The sequence below is a fragment of the Numenius arquata genome, chromosome 6 (genome assembly GCF_964106895.1).
Source record: "Numenius arquata chromosome 6, bNumArq3.hap1.1, whole genome shotgun sequence".
NCBI classification, from domain to species: domain Eukaryota; kingdom Metazoa; phylum Chordata; class Aves; order Charadriiformes; family Scolopacidae; genus Numenius; species Numenius arquata.
In genome coordinates this window covers 44,303,842-44,328,104 of record NC_133581.1, presented here as the reverse complement: position 1 = coordinate 44,328,104, position 24,263 = coordinate 44,303,842, and the positions used below count along the sequence as shown (strand labels likewise).

The following is a 24,263-nucleotide window of genomic DNA, read 5'->3' as shown; positions in this document are numbered from 1 at the left end:
CCTAGCGTAGTCGAATAGTGAAACACAACATTGCTTAAATGTGCAGAATTACATCGTGTCTATAATAGATTTTTACTTTCTTTTATATTTAGAACGATAACATGTTATCACGGCATCTCCTATATGTGAGTAACCCGATTAGCTTATGCATTTTTAAAACGGAATTGTGGATTACTTTTCAAATCTGTCATGGAGAGCGAGGTAAGTTCCTTTCTTCCTTCCGCAAGTGAGTCACAGCTCTACTAGAGGCTGCTTGAAAAGATGCCACATCCAGTTTAGATTAAGTTTTAATACTGTTTTTATTTTGAAATGCAAAGATCCCTTCAAGTGATGTTCGTAAGGTCTTTTTGTGGGACCACTTGAAAACAGGGTCTTTTATTTTTTTTATATATATATATATAAAAGTGTGTGTGTATATATACACGTATATATACACACGTGTGCGCATATATATATATATATATATATATATATATATATATGCTTATCTATGGCCTGAATTCAAAACAAAACCAGAAGTATATTTTCTCTTAACCCCGGGAGAGATGTTACTGAGAGAGGGATGTTAAACCGGAGGAGCCCCTTTTCCCTTGCACGGCTGCTCTTGGCTGAAGATTCACAGAATGCTCGCTCTGCGACTATCCAACAATTTTTGTTTTAAAATCAGATTAAACCCCTCCCTTGCCGCCCCCCGAACCGCGAGGCCCTGACGCTGTCGGGGTGCCGGTCCGCCCTGGGCCGCTCCTCAGCCACCACCGGCGGAAGTGAGGTCGGGGCGGAGGGCGGGGCCCGGGCCGGAAGCGAGCGGGGCCGGGCTGCGGGGCGGCGAGGAGCCGTTGGCGGAGCCCGCGGTGGGGGCGCCGGGCAGGTCGGTCTGTCAGCGGCCGCGCGTGGGGGGCACGAGCGCGCGTCACGGGTGTCCGTCAGGCCGGGGCGGGCAGCGTATGGGGCGCGGGGCGGGCGCGCTGCGCCACCCGGAGCTGGGCCCGGGGGCGCTCCGCAGGCCGGGCGGTGGCGGGACCGCGGGGAGCCGGCAGGGCCGGCGGCCTTGGGGGCGGCCGGGTCCGGTGTCTGTGCCAGCCCTGCGGTCGCGGGCCGGGGCGGGGACCCTGGCCGCTCCTCCGACCGGGAGTGGGGGGTAGACGCGAGTGGGGCTGCGGCGGGCCCGGGGAGCTGGTGGGGTCGGGCGGGGGCCCGACCCTCGCCCCCAGCGCCGCGGCCTTTCTGTGGGGCTTTGGACCCCGTGCCGGCTAGCCTGCCGCCGCGGGGCCCCTGGCTGCGGCCCGGGACAGGGCTGAGGCCGAGCTCCGCGGTGGTCCCCCAGGAAAGCGGTGGGTGCTGCTTGTCGGAGAGAGAAAGGCCGGGCCGGGCCGCGCCGTGTTTGCTGTAGCTGATGGATACTTGCTTCTCTTTCTCTTCTAAGTTGAGAAAACATTACAAAGCTGACTTGTACGTTACCTCTGCTTATTAGGCTAAATCTAAATGTGTGAAAACTATAGTTGTAGCTCCCGTTGTTCTCACTAAGGAAAGCCAGAGGAAGCAAGGAAGAACTCTTTTAGACACGGTATTTTAACTTAACAGCTTCACTAGAAAAAATGTTCTGGTGAGTCCCTTTTCAGGTAAAGCAAGTAACAATGTAACGTGTGTCTGTTTATGTGCGGTTCACTTCTAGATTTCATTCATTCATAGTTAAATTTCAAACTTGGGAGTGTGCATTTATTTAAAAATAGAAAATAAAGTTGTTTGGGAAGATGTCCTGAATCCATTTTATGAGCTCTTGAGTTTTCAAAAGGGATTGTTTTAGCAAACTGTAAGTTTTGAGGCCTGTTAGACTCTGTCATTCAAGCTTTGGTGCAACTCTGTCAGTTACTCCTCACCATCTTCAGTTTCTCTTTGCTCCTTATTAGCTGGTATTTTTGTTTGGTGAGTTTGTGGTGCTTTTTCTTTACTAGTCTTTAAATAGGATTTTGTGGGTTGGTGTTTTGGGGTGGGGTTTTTTGTTGTGTTTTTTTTTTTCCCTTCCTCTAATTTAGTTAGAATTTTGACACACCACTGTGTGAAAGATCTTATTCTGATACTCTATATTTGGATAAAAATATTCAGCTTTTTCCTCTGTGGTGGCCCTGTCACTGGAAATTTTTACCAACAGCAGCCTTAAAACAACATTGCTTATATTCTGTAGCCCAACCGAAAAATTACAGCAACAGCTTTAAAAGTGAAAGCAATGTAATGCGTATTTATTTTAATCTGATCTTACTTTTCATTAAGTTTTAAATTAAACGTGCTTTATATTTAATTACAAACGTGGAAGAGAGCCATTCTGGTGAATGCTACATTGTCTTTTTTCTCCCAGTTTGCATGCACCCACTAGACTTGTTAAATTGATGTTGCTTCCTAATGGCTCTTTAGTGTAAGCTACATTCCCACTGAAGCTAGTAAGCACTGTGCACTAGTCTTGTAAGATATGTATTTATTTGTAAGTAGAGAAACAGCTTCTGCATTTTAGTATGTATGAAAATAGGCTTAATTCCCTCTTTAAGCAAGATGCTGTCTTGCAGCACTTGCGGTGCTACCAAAAGTGAGAGGCTTTGCTTTGTGATGTCCTCCCTTGTACAAGTTTTTCCAGATCTCTCCATACATCAGTTGAGTATACTAAGGCAGTTTAAAAAAAATCCTTGTTTTCTTGTCCTGGATTTTTTTTTTCTTCCATTTTAGTAAGTAAAATCTACTCTAAAGAGAACTGATGGGTGCTGGAGTTGGTACAAGGTAGGAGCCACTTGGGATGGAAGTGCAGACTGGCGCTCCACCCTTCAGGTGGTGGTTTGTTCACTTCCCTATGTTTTGTGTAACCAAGCCAGTGATTTATCTAGACCTACTCATTGTTTCTTAAAATTATGTTTTTTCTGAACCTTACATAGCTACGTCACCCTTCTTCCTCTTTCCTGTATTGCTTTATCCTCCTTTTTTTATGGAGCACATGGTTTATTCATGTTTGCGTAGGAAGATGTTAGCATGTGACTTTCTATGGAAGAATATGTAAAGCTGTTACAAGCATATGGCATGCTTATGTATGTTTAGCTGATACATAAAACTTACTACTAGGGGAAATGAATGCACATTAGTTCTTGAGGCTCAGCTGAAATACTCTTGTGTAGATCCAGGTCGCTCTTAGGGCATTACAGTATTAAAGATATATCCAGATTTTAAGTGATCAAGTGTAACTCAGTTGTCCTTGCTTGAAGATTCTCCTTGAGTTTATCAGCAATCCAAAACTGAACAACTTGGAGCAACTGTACTCTGCTGAGATAATAACACGCAAGTTGTGCTCTGAGCAAGCGTGCAGTGCTTCTTATTTATTGCACATGAAGGAATGAAGAACTGTTTTGAATGATTAGCTTGTTGCTGGCTTACTTCCGTGGCTGATGAACTAATTTGATATAACGCCTAGACACTCTTATTTTTATGCTGGAAAATCCCTATTATGATACAGTTCGGTATTATGGTATAGATAGGAAATATTATCTTTGGTCTGTGTGAAGTCTGAAAATTGGGCTAGGGAGGGGATGGAGAACTTGGTCATATAAGAACAAAGGCTTTTTACACATCTTTTTCCTTTCAGCATCTCAAGAGGAAAGATCCGTTTTGTGTAGAAATAAGCGATTTCCAGAGGACAGCCCCGATGACAGAACTATCTGCGCATTTGCCCCAGTTTCAGCATGGGCAGCTGACAGAAAACTTCCCTGATAACCACCTCAGCAACACCGTATGTAATAAACAATTTTACTACCTGGTAGCAGTTAAATCAGGATGAATAATGAGTGTGGATTGAAAGACAGTTCAGAACCCTAGAAATCTGTTTGTTGGGAGTAGTTTTCTCTATCTGGACTGTTGTGGTGATAAACTGTGCCGAAAGAAATATTCTGTAAAATATCTGATGCTCTAAACTCATTTTTATATACCGATAAGACTTCTCCCAGTTTAAAGTGCTGTTGGAGTGACCGAGCCCTCAAGAAAAATAAAAAAAATGGGGTGGGACGCTCCCACATCAAATGTTGACTTTTAGAGGATTTAGTGACCTCTTTTGATCTACCCTGGCTGTTGTCTGCTTGATTCGCAGGTCTCTCAATCACAGAGTTAATTTGAGTCTAGGTAGAGCTTGAAGCCTCGGTTTTGTTGTTGCTATTGCAGCAGGGGTTGCAGTAGGGCTACTCCTATGCAGGAAGAGCAGTGCTGACTTGTGAATAATTGTCAAGGGGCTCTCAGAGTTCTTGAGGTTTTGGAGGGGAGGGAGAACTCAAACCATAAAGTTTTATGTGATTGCTTTGAGAGACCTAAGCGCATAATTGTTGCTAAAACTGTACTGGCGGTACTGCATGTGTTTTGGTAAAACTAAGTTTAGATGATCTGCTTGGGTGTGGTGCTCAGGCTCTTGGATTTGTCATGCTCAGTTCTTTGTTCCTGCTATAGCTCTGGAATATCTGGTTTCCTTGTGACACAGAAACGCTCTTGTGGGGCTGGGCCACTTGTAGCCATGTTTATGGCAGAGATTCAAGAGATTATTTTGATCCCTGCTCTAACTCTTCCATACAATTCAACGTTTTAAATAGAATTTTGAAAAATCCATGTCTTTATCTCAGATCAGCATCCTGCTATATCAGTAAAAATATAGAACATTTGAAAATTAATTTTTAAATTAAGAAGTCAGTCTGACTTAAGACCTTACTCATTATAGAAACTGTTAATAAAAATGGAAAAGTGGGAAGTTTCCACTTTCCTACTACATCCTTCGTGTTTTTACTTCAGAGGGAATGAAAAAGTTTCTTTTCATTTTGGGCAGGTGAGAGATTAACTTCATTGAACACTTCTGCCAGATTAAAAAGGCAGAGACAAATGAAAAGCTGTGGGCTTACCATCTTTACAGATAACTTGGTGATGCTCCTTCCCAGCAATGGGGGATGGATTTCTCACTGACAGACTGCACTGATGAATAACTACTACCTGTGCTTTTTATTTTCATGTTAAAGTGTAACTCTACATGTAGTTTCAATACTTAGTTGTAATGATTTTTCTCTCCTGCACACGTCTGCTTTGTTTTTGTACATATGTACAAAAATCCTTTCCTGCATAAGCGTATCTAGTTTCTGTGGCTAACAGTCAGCATGGGAGGTCACCGACTGCTAGATTTTGCCATCTCTTCTTCCAGTCACACACCAAGAGTTCAGCCCAGTCTTCAGTATCTGTCCCTGTATAACGACCCTTAAACATAAATGGTGTATGTGAGAACTAATGAAGTCTGTGCCCACTGTCAGGCAAGGGGGTCTGCTTCTGATATATAAATCTGGATTTCATAAATAAAAACTTTTTTGTCAAATACACTAGTTCTTTATCTCTTGATTCAGGGGCATTGCTCTGGGTTTGCTATTAACAATTGTCCTGATAGGGAAAAAAATACTATCATTTGCTTTTGATATTGTTTATTCAGCTGAAAGCGCGTAGTTCGTAACTTACGTTTGCTTACGGTGTTACAACAGGTGTTACTGACTTTTTAGCTTCAGAATTTTCACTTTTAACTATGTCTGAGGAAAGTGAAGAGTCTGTTCCTTTGCTTCCACTTCAGCAAGAGTCCATGGCCTCTGCTCTGTTTAATACTGATCAGGTAGGATATGAGTGCACTTTGTTCTTTTAACAACAGTGGGGAACGCGCATGTCACATTTAGCTACACTTCAGTAGCCTGAAAGGACAACTTTTTTCTAGTTTTAACAGCGAATGAGAGAATGACTCTTTTGCTTCTGATCTGGTTTTTGTGCACTGTGTTTTAATATGTAAAGGCATTTTGTGATTGTGTCTTTGTTCCTAACTAGCGGAGGGAATAAAATGGCGTATACTGGTCTAAATTTCTTGAATTTTTTCTCTTTCTGTTTGATTTTGCAATTTTTGTAGCAGTGTGCTAGTTAATCAGGCTTTTCCTTTGGCTGTTTTGCTGTTTGCTTTGCGAAGCTCTGGATTTTTATTTTACTTTTTATATTTCTGTGCCTAAGGTAAGGGTAAACTCTCCCTCATGCAGGACTGCTGTTACTGCAGAGACAGAGTAATGTGTAGGTGTGCAGAACTTAAATACTAGGTCTGCTTTACTTGTGAAGTGTTCCGACCCTCTGATCATCTCCAATGTAGTGTTATTTATGATCTTCTTAGGTTGTTTATTTAGACAGGTAAGCTTATTGTTGTCCTGCTATAGACTGAGAGAAATAGAGTATTTTCACTATCAGAGTGAAAAATGCTACATTTGAGTTACAATGTGTACAGAAAGAGGTTCAGTTGCAGCCAGCATTTCAGAACAATTAAACATAATATCTGTATTTGCGTTCTCCCATATTCCTGTTTCTACCTGACTTTCTATAATTGTATGTGAGGACTTTACACAAAATGCCATGTGGTTTATAATGAGTCTTTCATTTAGTAAGAAATTATATTGAACCCAAATTCTTTTTCAGGACATACTTTAAGTTAATGATATTAAATTCAAATTAATGTTTAAACCTTAATTCTAAAAATCTGGTTGCCTGCTAGGTTTAATTGCTTAATTAAGACAATTTTAGATTTTTTTTTTCCCTCCCCTTATATTCAGTTTCCTTTTTGAAAAATAAAGGAATTTTTCTTAGAGGACAGTTCTTGAAACCCTGCTGAACTCGGTCCTGAGGATACCACAAAGAGTGTACAGGCAAAGCATTTGCCACTTTTTTATATTGTTACTTTGAAATGTTTTGTAAAAGCAAACTTTTAATAAGTTGGGGAAGTTGTAAAGCTTCAACCAAGGTTTTAGCAGTGTCAGTGTTTGCAGTTCAAAGTCCAGGAACTTGTACTCTTTAATCACTTAAGTGCTTTTGAAAACCCCACTATGAGTTCTTGAGTGTGTACTTCACGTCTTATCTTTTCTGAGGGTGGGGCTGGGAAAATTCTCTGTAAAGAATCTACTAAATTACTATTGATTTATCAAAAAACTGCAGTGAATTGATGAGATACAAGTCAGCAGTTATGTTTGGAAATGCTATTAAGAACCGGTAATGAGACTTTAACATTGCATATCTAAGGGAAAAATTACCTGTGTAAGAGTACTTAAGCGGAAATACATTAGGTTATTTTCAATGCTCTATCTTATGTCTAGAGCAATTTTACTAAAACTGAGTGATATTTTAGAGGTATTGCAAAAGGTATCTTCCTTCATTTTATTGTCCATTTTAATCTAAAGCTGCTTTAGTGCACCTAAACTGAGCTGTTTGTAAATGAAGCAATTCTGAAGAAATGAGACATATTTTGTAAGGAATCAAAACTCTTTGTATTACATCTCTTTTGTGTTAAACCTATTGAGTGGAGGGTTTGGGAACGGTACAGCATTGACGTTGAACATGGTAATACCATTTAAAAAAAAAAAAAAAGAAAGAGTAGACTGTAGAAAATATTGCATTTTAGGGCTTGTTTAGCATGACTGGTAAACATTAAATGGTTTCATTTCTTTGTAGTCCAGAACAGCTGAAAGGCAGCTCACTCTGCTGTTGTGTTCTCTGCATGTGCCTACAATATATAAAAGGTCAAATGCCCCCTGCTGACGGGGCTTCTTGGAGAGGGGGCAAAAGGTTTGTGACAACAGGAGGAGTGCAGGCCTGATCATTTACTTGTAGGTGGTGTTCCCAGCTTGTGTTTTTGCTTGTGGTTAATCTTCATTCCATTGAAAGTATACCTCTGTCCTTGCCTTTGCATTGTACCCTTGATGTTTCCTGTAACAGTATCAGGAAGGGTAGAAGGCTCTTTTGGATTTGTCAACTAGCGTGGTGGAATTTCTTCAGTGTCAGTGGCACGATCTGGCAGTAGCATCCCTGGGAAAGGAGAGACAGAATCTGCACACTTAGCTCATCATGCTAGAACTCTGGGATAAAATCTCAGTATAAAGACTGAGAATTACCTGAGTTTGATTGCCATTTCTATATCATCCTTCTCACTAAAAATGTGGGAACACAATACCTCATGAAACTCCATTTTAATATATATTCTAGTTAGTGTGCTGTAGTGGGAGTAATGTGGTAGGGGAAGTACAATTTTTCTTGAGATTTTCGTGGAGTTAGGTTCATAAATGTCTGTTTGGCATTATTTCTAGGAGCAGATATAGTTAATTCTTGTCAAGTCGTGAGTAATCTACTGTCAGGCACCCTTGTGTCAACCATAGTTTGGACCAAGAGAAAAAGCTGTCTGTCTTTATCCAGCTTTGTAAATTCTGTTTAAAGGAAAGGTGATGTAGACTGTTAGATGCAGTCAGCCCCACTTTCAGCTACTGCTGTTTTTAATATAAATGCTTCTAACATAAGCCCGTGCTCCCATTCTTTTGATAATTATGTGATGCAATTAATCACTTCTGTTAAGACCTTGCTGTGGCAAGTGTTTTTGACAGTAAATATTACCTTACAAGTTTCCCCCTCAAGATGATCTTTAGCTTAGCGTACAAGAAGATGATTGTGGATAGTTGCTGAGGAAACTTTTTTTTTAATGTGTTGCAGAATGACAACAGTGAAAGACGTCGCCATGACAATAGTGAGCGCAGAAGAAATGACAATCCTGAGTCTGAGACCAATGGGCAGCCACAAAACAACATCCAGCAAGTGGTGGAACAAGATGAAGAAGATGATGAGGAGCTGACACTGAAATATGGGGCCAAACATGTGATTATGTTGTTTGTACCTGTCACACTTTGCATGGTGGTCGTTGTTGCAACTATCAAGTCTGTCAGCTTCTATACACGCAAGGATGGACAGCTGTAGGTATCAATTTTTTTCCCCTTATCTTTTAAATGGACTCACTTAGATAATTTTATTTAATCTTTATCCTTCAAGAGCCTAATTCAAGCAGTAAACTCCTCCTTGCCTCCCATTTTGCCTCTACCAGCCCGAAGATAGTTTTGTTTTATTCCTTCCAGAAACCAGATTCCTGTATCTGTGGTACTATTGACATTTGTTGTCTGTCTGTTGACCAGTTGGGATAATATCTTGGTTGTTACTGCTTGATTCAAATCCTAGTCCTCATTTTAATACTTCGTTGTGCCCTTTGGTATTTATAAAATAAACTCAATCCTGAGCCAAAGCCATTTCAGTTGTACTCTGCTAGCATACAAATATTTTGGAAAAGGAAAAAAAAAAACCCTACTCATTTCAATGAAGTAACATATATGCCAAGTTCTGGTTTGCGTATCCTGTTTGATAAAGAAATTCAAATGCAAGAGAAAGATAGCTTTATGTGATTCACTTCTGTTGCAGTTACAGAAACTTTCCTGGCAGGTTTCCTGTATAGAATTTGGGTTTTTTGGCAAAATATTAATTTTGCCAAAAAATAACAATTTCAGTGAAAGGTGATTTGAGAGAAAGGAGACAAAGGAAGAACACTGAGCCTGTCAGAACCTGCAGCAAATCAGTCTAAATGTTCTACTGTGAAAACATTTAGACAAAATTACTCAAAGTGTGTTTGGCTTTGAAATATTTGTATAATATAAGCATGTCATAAAATGTTTCAATAAAACGCAAAGTCCTTTTTCACTATCAAAGTTGTTGATCAAGGAATTTTTTTTTTTTGAGATTTTATTTATGGAGTTTTCACCCTCCCCTCCCCAGGTTGTTGTATTTCTTTAAGAAAAAGAGAGTTGAGCCCATACGTTGTTTTGTTCAAGTCACTGGGGAACCTTTCATAGTAACTCCACTAGATGGTGTGCTTATACAGGTCTAGCTGCAGTAATGGTCAAATGATTCATAGTGTGTGGGTAGTTGTATCAAACGAGGTGGAGTTCTGTTTTTTGTTTGTTTAACAAAATAGAAAACAGTACTAATCTAAGAATGTAGGAAAGGCAAGTTTTCTAAGAATTTATTTTTTTATTTTAATTTTTTAATTAAAGTTTGCCTAATGTGATACTAAAATACTGCCTTTTAAATTTTGCCTAAGTAGAAAATAGCTGTTGCTTTTGCAGCTCTGAATTGAAAGATTACTGCAATTTCATTTGATGTTGGCCTCGCATATCAGAAACATCTGTGCATTCAGTGGCATTTCAGTTGACTCTCTGTTGTTGTAGCATCTACACTCCTTTCACAGAAGAGACGGAGACAGTAGGACAGAGAGCCCTGAATTCCATTCTCAACGCGGCTATCATGATCAGTGTTATCATTGTCATGACCATACTCCTGGTTGTGCTTTACAAATACAGGTGCTACAAGGTGAGTATAAATATAATTGACTTGAGTAATTGTGCTAGCTTTATTTATTAATACAGGTTATTGAGAATGGAACAAAATGAAGATGAGTGAGCAAAAGTAGCAGAATTGGTGATTCAGTTCAGTGTTTCAATTTTGTGGCTTTGACACAATAGGGAGGCAGAGGCCTGATGCTCATACTGCTGGCTATTTTGTCAGTTTGAAGTAGGGTGGCATTGCTTCCTGTTCTTCTGAAATCTACAAGGTACCAAAATCTTCCTGCGATCAAAAACTACAAAGTACTGACGTAGTTCTACAATTTGAAATCTATTCAGGATTTCAGGGGCTTTTCAAGGGCTCTCCACTCCCCACCCTGTCCCCGGACTGAGGTCTCCCAACAGTGTGATGTTTGCCTGACTGCACACGCCAGGCGATATCCTTATAGCAAACACAGAGACTCTAAGGCTCTTTTGTGAAAGATTTCAGACATGTAATGATTTAATCTAGGCAAGTCCAAGTTTAGCATAAATAATTGCAATGTCACCTGCCTGGGAGGAGTTACTTGTGGAAATTCCTGGTTGGCTTTTGGTATTAATGACCCATTTGATAAGACTTGGCCTAATAGAACTTCCCAGCATGCAGTCAGAACGTTGAATCTGTTTCATAGTTGTAAAACAGGCAGTGGGATCCATGCACTGGCACAAAGCTTTGCTCCACTTTTTGTTTTCAAGAGAGAAAAGGGTTTTGGTCTTTGTGGGTGTGGGAAGATACCTTACACAGTATCTGTGGAGCGACTGGGGAAATGGTTTTTACCTGAATCTGTATACAGCTTGGAATAGTGTTTTTTAAAGTACGGACCTTCTCTTTTATCACAATGTGGTGTTAAATCTGAACCGACAAGGTTTTCTTTTTCAATTTTCAATTCTGTTTATTCTAATGAAGTCAAACAACTGATGTACTTCATCTAAGTTCCTTGGCAGCCAGTTGGTTCCCCTCTGGTGCTGAAGACATCAACTGGTTTTCATTAAGCTTTTCACCTTTCTGGCTTCCTTCTTGACCTTTCAAAGCACTGCACTTACACCTTACAAAAATAATTGTTGTACTAAAAAAATAGAATGATTAGACAACAGAAGTTTCCTGTAGTTATATTTATGCTGATTAAAAGAAATAATTAACTTGTTTTTAGAATTGCTAACAGAGTATTTCTATGCTGCTATACCAGAATGCTGTCAAATGTAGTTACCTGCCCATTGAACTCTATTTTACATGCAGTTCTATATGTAGAATGTAGTCTAGATTATGGGGAATGGAAGTTATAATGAAAGAATGGTAGGCCTCCAGCTGGTAGTGATAATTTGCTTATCTTCACAAGATTTTTATCTGAAAACTCCTTTGAAGAAGGGGAATACTATTTTAGCTTTACTGCTGTTTCCTATGTTTCTCCTGTATGTGATAAGTTAAGCCTGGTCCCGATTCTAGCTCCTAAATCTTACCAGAAGCAGCATCTTCCAAGGTGACTGTATTTGACTAGCTTTTCTTTTTAATGTATTTTATTATTCTCTGCATTCTTCATTGTTTCAGTCTGCCTAACCAAAATCTGGCTGCTGTAGCTTATTTTAGTTCTCTGCATTCTGCAATCCTTAGTTTTTATTCAAGTTGTACAGGCAAAGCTGACTCTGTACCAGCAATGAATTAGTGTTGAAGCTGTTGTCAAATGAAAAATGAGAATTCTTTAATTAGAAGGCAACAAACCTGTTCTGGTATCCTGCTGGGAAAACACTGGTCAAAACTTATAAAAAATATTTTGGAAAAATTACTTGTATAAAAGAAGCTGGTGATGTGGCAAATGCTCTAGCAAATGAGATACTGAGAATAAAACAAACGTCTGTGTGTAAAATGCCAACTTAACGTTAGCTCTTGAAACTACATCCTTTAGTGCTGTTGACAGCAGTTACACAAAGTGCGTGTAAACATTTGCTGGACTAAGGCCTTGGCATTTTACATTGTTCGCATTTTACTCTTTACTAGAATAAAACATTAGTATTCACGTTATTTTCTAAAGTGGTAAGTTTAAGAGCTTGTATTACCAATAGAAGAGCTACAGATAGAAGTCATGTTATTATTAAAAGAAATGACACATCTTTCTTTGCCATTTTCTTAAAATGGTTTCAACTAATTTTACAGGGTTGCCACTCAGATATATAGGTAGTTTTATAAGTTGTTTGAAAGTTGGATTCTGTTTCAGGTACCTATCAGTCTTCAGCTTTGGTATGTTTCCCCCCACCCCAATTACTATGAGTGGTGACAGTTTGATGGACTGAGACAGATACTTTGGCACTTTTCCTACAGCATCTTTACAGGCCCCATGCTTATTACATGTGGGAAATTCTTAAGTCTTTTTGAGAGAACATCAGCAAATATGGAAAGCCAATCTGTTAGATTAGCAAACTAAAATGACAGGTTTTATTAGGTTGAAGGTTAAATTTGAATCTGTTTTGAAAGACAGTGTGAAGGAGGAGAATGAATGTTTCAAAAATTGCTGAGAATTTAAAAATGCTTATGAAAAATTTAGTATTAGACTAAATATACTAAATTACTAACTAATAGCTAGATTCTTACTTTGTTAGGAAGTCCTTGTTGCCTCATGTAAACATGATTCCTTTAATCCGTGTGCATATGGGCTTTAACTTTAACTTTTGCAAAATATTTTAAAAACTATAACTTAATATGCATTCTACTACACATCTCTCAGAAGAAGAGAAATATGTAACATGATTTTTAAACAGTTTCTGAATACTTTGATCTGGTGTACATATATAGCTAATTTAACCAGTTAATTTTCCAGTAAGCATGTCTATTCAAAGCAGTATTTCTTATGCAGCTTGAATTTCTAGATTATTGCTTCTGACTGGTTATCCAGGTGGAACGTTTGGTCTGGTTTTATATGTAAGATTCTGTGCTGGGAATTTGACAAAAATATGTTTCATTCTCAGTTCAGAGATTACCAAAGTTACAGAGCTCTTCAATCTTAATTTTTAATTTTGCACAGTAATATACAAGAGTGGTACATGCTTTCGGCAGTGCAAAGTCTGAACACGTATCATTTCCAGGTTTAAATCTATGTGTGCCCCCACTGAGTACAACCCTGAACTGGTTTTTGTTAAATTGTTGGGCTCTTATATCAAAATTAAGGATTATGTCTATAGATGATTGATAGAGAATATAGAAATCATTATATAGTCATTCATCGATGACTTGCTAACTCTGAATTCCAACAGATAAGCACTGAAGGTTTTCCTGTATTCCAACTTTAATTTTATAACTGTATTCTGAAAATTATTTGGAATCAGAGCAGGCTATTTAATACGCAGAAATCAATCATGTTTTCTGTCTATGTTAATGCTGGATACTTTTGCTATCTTATAGTGCCACTGTTATCAAAATGCCCTAAAAACATACAAACAGTAGTTTTCATTGTATAGAACCTCTATTGAAAGACCACAAAGCACTTAAAATTCACAGGTGTAAATTGAAATACCATAAGGTGTATAGACTAAATATGAATTTAGCAACAACCAAAGTGAGAGATAGAGATCTGAATATCATTTTCTTGCTTTAATCAAAAGGGAAAATAAACTTTAAAGCATTTTTAAGTAGACATTAACTTTAAAATAACAAATCTAAAAAATTATCAGTATTGATATCTTTTCTTTTTTTTTCCAGGTGATCCATGGCTGGCTTATCATTTCTTCTCTTTTGCTGCTTTTCTTTTTCTCATTCATCTACCTGGGGTAAGTGAACTAAAGCATTGATTTTTCACGTATCGCTTCTGTATGTATTCTGTATGTATTTATTTTAGAACTAGCCCTTGAATCTTAAGAAGAATGATAGTAAACTATTGCAATAAAATCTTTAGTTTTATATAGGTTCACAGAGTACACATAGAAGAGAGAGGTATTTATGGGTTTATAGTACCACTTGTGACTTGTTGACAACATATTTGTCTTATTTTGGTTTTACTTATTGAGGGTCATAATTGGTTTATAGTATTTGGTATGACAGTGACATGGTGCATCCAAAAAGAAAGCTTTTTCATTTAGTGTTTGTGGCAAAGAATGAAATAGAATAACCATGTATATCTTACTTTGAAGTTAGCAAAGTGTTTCGATTCCACATGTGGCAGGTAAGTAGAGAGAGATCTGTTTGCTTGCCTTTAAAGGCAAATCCATTGTAACCTCACAAGTTCTTATTCTGATTTTTAAAAATCATGAGCATAATCAAAATGACTGGTTTTGCAGTGATGTCTTTTCCTGTCAATGTCTGCTTTGACTGAGAAGGAAATAGAACATTAACAAAAAATTACAGAAAAGTGGAAGAGTTGGTATATGAAACAAATACTGGTAAAATTTGCCGCTTTGTGAAGTATAATTAAGTACTAGTTGGAAATAGAATTTGACATTTGTGCACACTATGTTGAATATGAAATACTCTGAGGCTTGTATCTGTAACTTATTTCCATTGTGTTAAGCAATATTCTTTTCCATATTTTTTTTTTTTAGTGAGGTTTTTAAGACGTATAACGTTGCCATGGACTACATTACGGTGGCACTCATGATCTGGAACTTCGGTGTTGTGGGGATGATTTGTATTCATTGGAAGGGTCCACTTCGGCTCCAGCAGGCGTATCTCATTATGATAAGCGCTCTCATGGCCTTGGTGTTCATTAAGTACCTTCCTGAGTGGACTGCGTGGCTTATCCTGGCTGTCATTTCAGTGTATGGTAAGGTTTGGGATAATGCATAGAAACAGGTATCACAGTGGGAATTTCTTCTATTCCCTGACTTTCCCATTTGTCTGTTGAGACCTTAAAAAAAGAAAAAATGTTGGGGGGTGTGTATCATCCAAAGTAGTGGATAAGGTGATTACTTTCTAGATGCTTTGGGGACAAGAATTGAAGTAATTCAAGAGAGGAGGAGATAAGAGATCTATGTTGCCATTTTGGTCACTTCTATGACGATGGACAGCTTTTGGTTTCTCATTTTCCCCGAGAATCCTTGGAAACTATTGTATGCTCAGAATTTAGGAGCTTGTTGTTTGGGTATGGTCCCATACAGGTCTCCCCAACCTACAAATTGCTCAAATTTGTGGACAAATATAGAAACGGAACCCTCATCCATGCCTAATAATACAATGAGAAGGAAGCATGGAAGGATTAAAGGCAGTTTTCATTTCTCAAAGTCATTTTACATTTAGGAGGATATAGTTGTGCGATCTGTTTCCTTGATTTTCTAAAATGAAAATAAAATTCATTTGAATTATTGCATGTTAACATTTTTTCAGAATGATGACTGAGATATGCCTAGTTGTAGTCTTTTCATGAAGCTTTAGAGGGCACTGGGCACTTTTGGCAAGGTTACTCTGTATCCCAGATGCTGATTTAGTTCCCAGGCAAGACTAAAAGCCAGTTAATTAGACATATTTAAAACATTACAGCTAAGTGTGTCTATGAAGATGTGCTCATAATTTGAATTTTTTTCAAAGCATGGAAGTACTCTGAAATTCACTGATAATGATAAAGACTGAGAATCTGCCCAGTTGTAGAAGGGCAGGGTTAATAAGATTTGATTAGCTCTGGTAGGTCAGTGCACTCCTTAGGGGTCCTCTTCCTTCAGAGGGAGGAAAAATGTCCCTTATGTGTATACTCATGGATCATAAGGTACATTAAGAAAACATTCCTATCCCCCCTACCCACTTCCACCCTTCATATGACAGGAACAAATCTGAGTATTGCAAGCATTCAGCCTTCGTTCAGTGACTGCAAAAGGAAATTACTCTTCAGGTCACATTCCAAGACCATAACATGGCTGTTTTGGGTGAAGGGCAGGTAAGTTTCAAAGCCTGTGACCCCATGCTAAGCATTCTTTACTCGAGTGGCACCAGCAACAGTGCATTTAGCACAGGTGCAGAAGGCCTGCTCTGTGCAACATACAGCTCCTGACAAGTGAGCTGTTCCCTTCGGTGTCAGATCTTGTGTCAAATGAATTTAAAGACATACAGTGAGTGAACCACTGCTAAAGGTAGTAGCAAGGTTAATATGTAAATGTTACAGCTTTCTGTCCTAATATGCAAGACAAGGGAAAAGTAGCTGAGGTTGTTTGTGGAGTTGCAAATTTCATTAACAAACCACCAGTATTCAGGTGAGAAAGCAAATGGAGCGTCTGATAGATCAGTTTTTCTTAATGCTGTGCTTTGATTTGTATGAGTAACTTGTACAGTCATCCTATTTTGTAAATGATTGCTTTTCAGTTAATTTTTACTTGTTCACCCAGTTTCCTATACTGTCCCGTGAACAAGATTGAGGGAAGCAAGAAAAAGCTGCTGTTCTGTTCTTATGCTAAATATGCTTTGAACACCTCTCAAATTTATGCAAACACGGCATTTTTCCACAGTGCAATGCAGTCATGTCTACTTCATAGAAGTTATCTAAGCCTCACTTACCTGTTGTCTTAAAATTTGTTTTAGCATTGAACTTGTGTTAACAAAAGCTTTGATAATAGAAAGCAGGCTTGGGTATTCCAAGATGTTAGTTGAATAGTAGCTTTTTTGAATTGTGTGCTTTCAACTTGTGAGTCAACATACAGACACAGATACATTTGCAGTTGCATAGTGTGTTAAGTGAGGAACATCACATTTTTAAAATTTGTATACATATTACAGCAATATGTAATATAGGTCATATAACTGAGAATATTAAAAAGTATTCCTGTAGGATACTGACTTATGGCCAATGGCTTTCTCGGAAGTCTATGTTCAGGGAAGTGTTTTGTCTTACTGCCAAGTCTCTGCAAGTGTTATAGAAAAACCTTCTTGTAAGTATGTCTGCAGTGATGTAAGATCTGTTCCACTTCCTTTCAGATCTGGTTGCTGTCCTATGTCCTAAAGGTCCTCTTCGTATGCTAGTTGAAACAGCTCAAGAGAGAAATGAAACTCTCTTCCCAGCACTTATTTATTCCTGTAAGTACGGGTTTTTTTAAATACTTACAATCACCAGCCCAGCTGAAGTGATTTTTCTCATTTTTCTGTGTTTTAACATGATGCTTTCTGGCTGGAATTCTTAGTCTGTTCTCTTGGGCATCACTTGAAGGCCAGGCTGGATGGGGCTTTGAGCAACCTGGTCTAGTGGGAGATGTCCCTGCCCGTGGCAGGGGGGTTGGAACTCGATGGCCCTTAAGGTCCCTCCCAACTCAAACCATTCTATGATGCTATGAACTTTGATGCAGGTACTGCCTCTGGATTGAGGTCTTTCAGTACTAGTCTTAATAGACCTTTTTACTTGCAGATAAAAGAACCGATTAATGGAAAAAAGTAAAGAAATCATTGTTTCAGATTTTCAGAGTGGACCTCATATATAGAAGTAATTTTTCTGGCAACAGCTGTTGCCTTTTTTTTTTTTCAACATCTGGTAAGAGTAAAACTTTTATTTACCAAATTCTGTAAATGCATGTTATATCTGGTACTGGCTGTGTTCCAGATATTACTGTGCTTTTATGAGAGAAAAATTGTCTGTTGCTGTAGATAGTTGTATCAAAAAAAAAAGAGACAGAAGAATGGATTGATGCCAACACTATCTCAGAATTGCATACATCTGAGGATATCATTAGCTATGCCATTTTATTTGTTGGTTTTTTGTTTTTTGTTTTAAATAGCAACAATGATATGGCTAGTGAACATGGCTGAGGAAGATCCAGAAGCCCAACGGAAAGCTTCCAAAAATTCCACTTATGATAAACAAGGTGAGTTTTTCTTTGACAAACCTTTATAGTTGTCATTGTATTGGAATACATGTTTATGGATAGTTGGTTTTTAGCTTTTTAAGCTGGTTGCTGTAGAAAAGTGAAAGCATGGAGGCCTTATTAGAAATGATGAGTCTGTCAGGACTTCAAAACTGCGCTTATTATTCAGTTAATGTTCTTGCATTCATTTTCCTGGAATCCAGGATGTTGGTGGTGAAATAATTCAATAGACATCTATTGACTGAGCTCAGTTACTTGTCAAAATGGGATCATATAGTGTAATGCTAACTCATTTATATTTGTATTAAATAAAAATATGTCTAGCCCCCTTGGCTATGCAGCTAGTGTTTAAAAACATGCGGTTTGTTTGTTTACATGTATTCATAAAACAGAGCAGTTTCTGAACTTAACATACTTGAAGGGGTGTATGTATATGTAACTTTCAGTAGATTTTCTGTTTTACTGCAAAACTAAGCTGTCAATGTTGACTTAAGAAGCTAATGAAATAGTAGATGAGAGTTTATTCCTTAAACGGTGATCTTTAAATTAGGTCACCACAGAACTTCCACTCTGTTTTGTTGAATTACTCCTGAATACTAGGACTCGACTGCAACATGTAGATGCTGTGCCTGCAGAGTGCACGTTGACTCCTGATTGTTTAAATAAGTATTAAAATCCGGAGTGAGAATGTCTTGTAATGGTATGTGCCCATGTTAGATGTTGCTAAATATTATGGTATTATGGAATACCTTTTTTTTCCTCATTGTTCTATAATCTTACACGTGGAGAGATTGTCATGTTTTAGAAGGCACATTTTTGAAGGAGGTCTTAAATGCCTTTCTTCCTTTGAGCTCCGGCAAACCAGACTCAGAATGAAGATGCCGAAGCAGATGATGGTGGCTTTAGTCAGGAATGGCAGCAACAAAGGGACAATAGAATAGGACCTATTGAATCAACACCTGAATCCCGTGCTGCTGTACAGGCTCTACCCAGTAACTCTCAAACAAGCGAAGACCCCGAAGAACGTGAGTATGGAGTACCGTGTCTGAAAGACTTAGTAAATCTGAAGCATCTTAGTCATCCTGCCTGCAAGGATATAGTATGCTGTGAGCTAATAGCAAGCTGAAGAGCTGCTTTTGCTCATGATCAATGCTGACATGCCACATAGAAATAGATGGAGTTGCCTTTTGGTAGCTTTTGATTTTGCTGCAGGAGTGAATAATATTGACCAAATTGATCTTCAGTTTGATACACAGACTCAAAACTTGAATAGCACAAGCTACTTTCAGACTGTTGTACAGTCAGTTGCATTAGCTCTTCTGTCTTTTTCATGCAGTGTTCTGCTGTGCATTGCCTCTTTCGGATTTTAGGCCCTGTAAATGCAGTCATTAACATTTTTGCCTCAAGATTAAACTACTGTAATCCATTCTGTAGAAAGCAATGTGCACAACCTAATTGGAGACTGAAATGGATGCAGAATGCCATGGGCTTGCTTATTTTTTCTCCAGCATCTTGCTGAGGTGCAGACATCACATCATTTGGAGAGCACGACATCAATACTCAGATACCTGTTTTAACAGACTCATCATTTCCAGATGGAGTTTAAGCTGCTATTAGATTTGCAAAGCTCTAAATAAATTAGGGTCTGCCTGTCTAATAAACTGCTCTTCCCTGTGATGCTGCCATATTTAGCAGGTGCAACTGTTTCCTCTGATTCTCAGGTGCTCCTCCGTTTAAAAATACGGAGACTTCCACTTTAAGAACAATTTTAGAATTTACTTTGTCCCAAAAATTCCAAATTCAGAGTGTGTTGTAAATCCATTTTCATTTCTAGAGCTTAGAAAAATAACATTAAGATGCAAAAATTTTAACAACTGAGCTATTTTAGTTAGTTAATTGGTTAACTAAAACTCTTGTCTGGACAGATGAATAATTTTCTCCTTCCTGTGTTCCTCCAGTGAATAGTACTGACAGATGTGCAGTGATCCAGTCAGACTTGTCAGCCAGCATTAGCTTACTAGAATTTTGGAGTAGCTTATTAGAAATTTGGAGAGTTCACTTGTGTGGAAGGAGTTATCTAGCAGTTGCCTTTGCTTATTGTTCTGTCACACTGAAAGCAAGCATCCAAGTTTTGTTTTAGGAGTTAAAGAGTGTCTTAGTGCTTAAAAGCTTTTCATGAGTGCGCTGTTCAAAACCATATATTGGAGGCCTGCTGAAAGAGACAAGGGTTGCCTTTTTTTTTCTTTTTTCTTTTCTCCTTTTTCTTTTTTTTTTCTTTTTTTTTTTTTTTCTTCCCAGTGATCAACTGGGTATTCACCCCTATTTTGATTTTCTCGGTTCCTCTTAGAACTCAAAAGTGAGTTTGGGGCTGGACTGTAATCAGATGACAAAGTAAGCCGTAGGCCAAATGAAAACAGCTGGGGACCTGATGTTGGCCTCTCTGACTTAATATCTTGGACTAAAAGTTCAGAAAGTGAACTGGTGTTCAAGAAATCGTCATTATTTTGTTTACAGAAATAATTGTGTATTGTGCTCCCAGAGTTGTTGCTAAGGTGGTAGTTACTATTTAAAAGAATAAGACATAAATTCATGAGCTTTCCTAAACCTCACATCTTGGACTAAATATATGCTGGTTTTATGTCTCTGTGATATGCTCTATAATTATGCACAAGTGCTTTTTATAACTACCTTAGTAAGAATCCTGTAGGAAAATTGGGAGGGCGGTGAAATATTTTGCTGGACATAGGTTTGGACAAAGTGGCAAATAAAACATCATCCGCAAGGGACTTGCTTGTTTTCCCCGTCTCTTGGCCAGCTTAAAGGAATTGTACTTCAATATTCTGTTGAATATGATATGACAACCAAAAGTGGACATTCCTCAGCAAATGTAATTGCAAATATCTGAGTTTGTATATATTGCACTTGTGTGTACAGGAGACTAGGAATATAGGAAAATTCTAATTATAGGATGAATTAATTGAGTGGTGCAATGTTCCAAAGTCTTATTTCACAAGAGCTTATCGTGTGATTCAGGAAAATAAAATGTTCTTATGAGCAAGCCTTGTTGATACTAAATGTAAATCTGTATTATTCTCTGACAATAACTGATATGTAGTATTAGTAGACTGTCTGATACTTAATGTTGTCATATATTCACTTTTGCAGGAGGAGTAAAGCTAGGTTTAGGAGACTTCATTTTCTACAGTGTCCTTGTTGGCAAAGCCTCTGCAACAGCAAGCGGGGACTGGAATACAACTTTAGCGTGTTTTGTAGCCATATTAATTGTGAGTATAATGTAATATTATAATAGCTATAGTTTCTATTGTTCATCAGGGACAAAGTTATAACTGCTACATTTATTTTTTTTTTTAATTCATTTATTTGGTGGCCAGACTGAAAACTGATGAGGGCTCTAGCTGTGATCTTCATTGGCTCTACATCTGTCACCTTAAGCCTTTAGCTTTGGAATGCACGAACTGTATCTTGTATTTCTGTGGGATTCATGTTTATATATATAAATCTTTTGCTTGTCGGAGTTCCCTAATTTCTCCCTATGTTTTTTGTTGTTTTTTTCTTCCCCCCAGGGTTTGTGCCTTACACTTCTGCTTCTTGCGATCTTTAAGAAGGCCTTACCAGCTCTTCCAATCTCCATAACCTTTGGGCTAGTTTTTTACTTTGCTACAGATAACTTGGTGCAACCCTTTATGGACCAGTTAGCATTCCATCAGTTTTATATCTAGCACACTTGATGCTGGTATTCTACGGATATTTGTAGCAAATCTGGGAGGAGGAAGAATGTTTTTCCCTCAGTTCTCAAGTGAGACTGAAGTTTAATACTCAAGATTCCAAGCCTGAATCATTACAACTTCCTCCAATGGTGGTTTGTTTGTTGTTTTTTTTCCTGCAACAACTGCTGCACTGGGCACCGTATGAATTTTCCTGTGTGAAAAGTGGCTCCTTCCTGATGGCCGGTCTAAGCCGGGTGCTGTTATATCAGAGGTGATCCTGATATACATATCTCTGGTAAGGACTACCTGTGAGAAAAGTGCTAATGCTTCCACCAGCAATGTGATCTCTTACCACAGGTTGATTATTTTCACAGCATTAAGGGTGCTCAGGACCTCCTTGTTGTTAACAGAGGAAGCTGACAAATCACATGGAACTTGCCTCTGTAACCGCTTGAAGAGAGAGAACCCAATTCAGACTTCTTCAGAAGTGATGTTTTTTGACAGTGGAGTCCTGACTTTGCTTTGTGTAATGAGACAGGACTTTGTAGCAATTCGACAAAGGGAGAAAGTACTGTCACTCTAAGAGTGCTCCACCACTTCATAGCCTCTGTGCCTGAATGCGCTTGGTTTAGTAAATTTAAAAGCTTCTTTTTTTTCCCCACACTGGAACTAGAGCCTCTTCTCAGTTTTAATACTTTGTATCCTCAAGCATGGAGTGCGCCTTCTGTACACCTGCTCCAGTTGATGTAGCTACTTACACTTGGACCGAATTATTTGGCATTAGTGGATCATAAGGCCCTAATTTGGATCTTAGATTCTAAAAGGTTAATAAACTACATTAAAAAGCAATTTCAGGACTTACTCTTCGTGCTCTTGCAAATCATTTTGCTAGAACACCATTTCAAACCCTGTGTTTGAGAATAGTCACTAACAGCACAGACTGCATTGTTGGTATATGTTCCTTCAGTTGAAATTCTTATGAAATAAGTAGACATTTGCAGCAATCCCAGATGGAGTATAGCTTGCCAGATCTAGAGGCCAAAGTGCTATTTAGTAGCACTTCTAATGCATCACTCAAATTTTTCTTCTTCAAAAATGTGGTTTACAGTTCTGTTGACCTGAAGTATTGGTCACTCAACCACCTAACACCTCAGGTTGGGCAGGGATTTTTTTTTTTTTCATGCCGTATCTTTATTGGTGGGGATACTTCAGTTAGGCGAAACATTACTTGGTGTTACCAAGGAGCAAAACTTGTGGCCCTCTTCACTTCAATTACCTCTCCTGTGAGGAACCGAAGACTGGAGAAATGAAAGACAACTCAAAATCACTGTAAAGAAGATACAAGATCTTGAACTTCTTGCAAGAAGAAGAATCAATTCAAACCTTAAAACTGCTAAATTCTGTTTTCTTCTTCATTTGAAAGAACTCATTTATGAATAATTGCCTGGAAATGGGACTTGCGTGAGATAAAGTTGTTTTTGCCGTAGGCTCTTACTCTGTACAAGTCTGGTGTTTTTCGTGAGGGAAGCGTAGGGAGTGGATACTATTGACGGGCATTCCATTTTACTTGCATCTTGGTATTGGGGTCCTTGCCAAGTAGAACAATTGTCAAAATCCTGATGCGAGCTCCTTTTACCTTTTTTCTGGGGCTTTGTTTCAGTGCCTATAGATTCAAAAGAATGAGACATCACAAATGCTCACCAACCATTGCCCAAATAAGGGAAGAAAGGCTGTGATGTTATAAATCTGCTTTAAAACCAAGAAAGGCTTACTTCGATTGTCATTGGAAACGTCTTTCTCTTTTCCAGTACGACTTGCTAACTGCAGTGTTAGCATTTGCATTTTCGTAAAATATATTGTCTTGTCTCCTCTGAAGTACTTCTATTCATCTCATTTGTGTGCTGATTCATCATGGATCGCATTAATAAACTAACCATATCAAAATTGCTTACACTGACCTTTCAAGTCAAACTTGCTTGTGTTTTCTAGCTTAAATTACTGTTCCATATTTTGCTGCAATGAAGCCTGACTTAAAACAGGTTGGTTGTGTTGGTGTTTTGTGGGTTTTTTAACAAGACTTTGAGTTGTTTTTATACTATTGTAACTTGTCTCTTTCCTCAGCATTATATCTAAGAAAATTCCCTCGTGTGTTTTATTGTGCATCCTAACTATTGTTTCACTGTATAGAACAGGTTTGCTAAGAGTTGGCATCAGTAGCATCTGCGTATCTGAGCCGACTCTCAGTTAAGAGTTGTTGCTTAAATGCAGCAGTCATCTTTATTGGGGTTTTTTTGGCTTAAATATGCACCATGGGAGCACTAGCTCCATAAGAGTTGCTTTAGAATCTATAGAAATGCACAAAAGCCTTTCCACATACTTGAATGGGTGTTAGATGTACAACCCAAGGAAGAGCTCAGAATCTTCAAACACTAAATTGCCAGTCTTCCACTCCCCAGAGCTGCTTCTGCTATCCCTGAACTTGTAATTTCTGAGCTAGCGTGGAGTTACAGTGGTGGAGAGT

The 24,263-nt window shown here is 38.5% G+C and overlaps 1 protein-coding gene across 1 annotated transcript; it reads left to right on the top strand.

Moving 5' to 3' along the window:
- Positions 1–802: 802 nt before the first annotated feature.
- PSEN1 (presenilin 1) lies at positions 803–23,233 on the top strand. The gene is made up of 11 exons (XM_074149183.1): positions 803–868; positions 3,620–3,763; positions 8,548–8,804; positions 10,104–10,245; positions 13,945–14,012; positions 14,781–15,001; positions 17,137–17,235; positions 17,928–18,014; positions 18,866–19,039; positions 21,180–21,298; positions 21,599–23,233. Exons 2-11 carry the CDS (start codon positions 3,680–3,682, stop codon positions 21,752–21,754), a joined length of 1,407 nt encoding a protein of 468 aa, XP_074005284.1. The 5' UTR covers positions 803–868; positions 3,620–3,679; the 3' UTR covers positions 21,755–23,233.
- Positions 23,234–24,263: the final 1,030 nt, after the last annotated feature.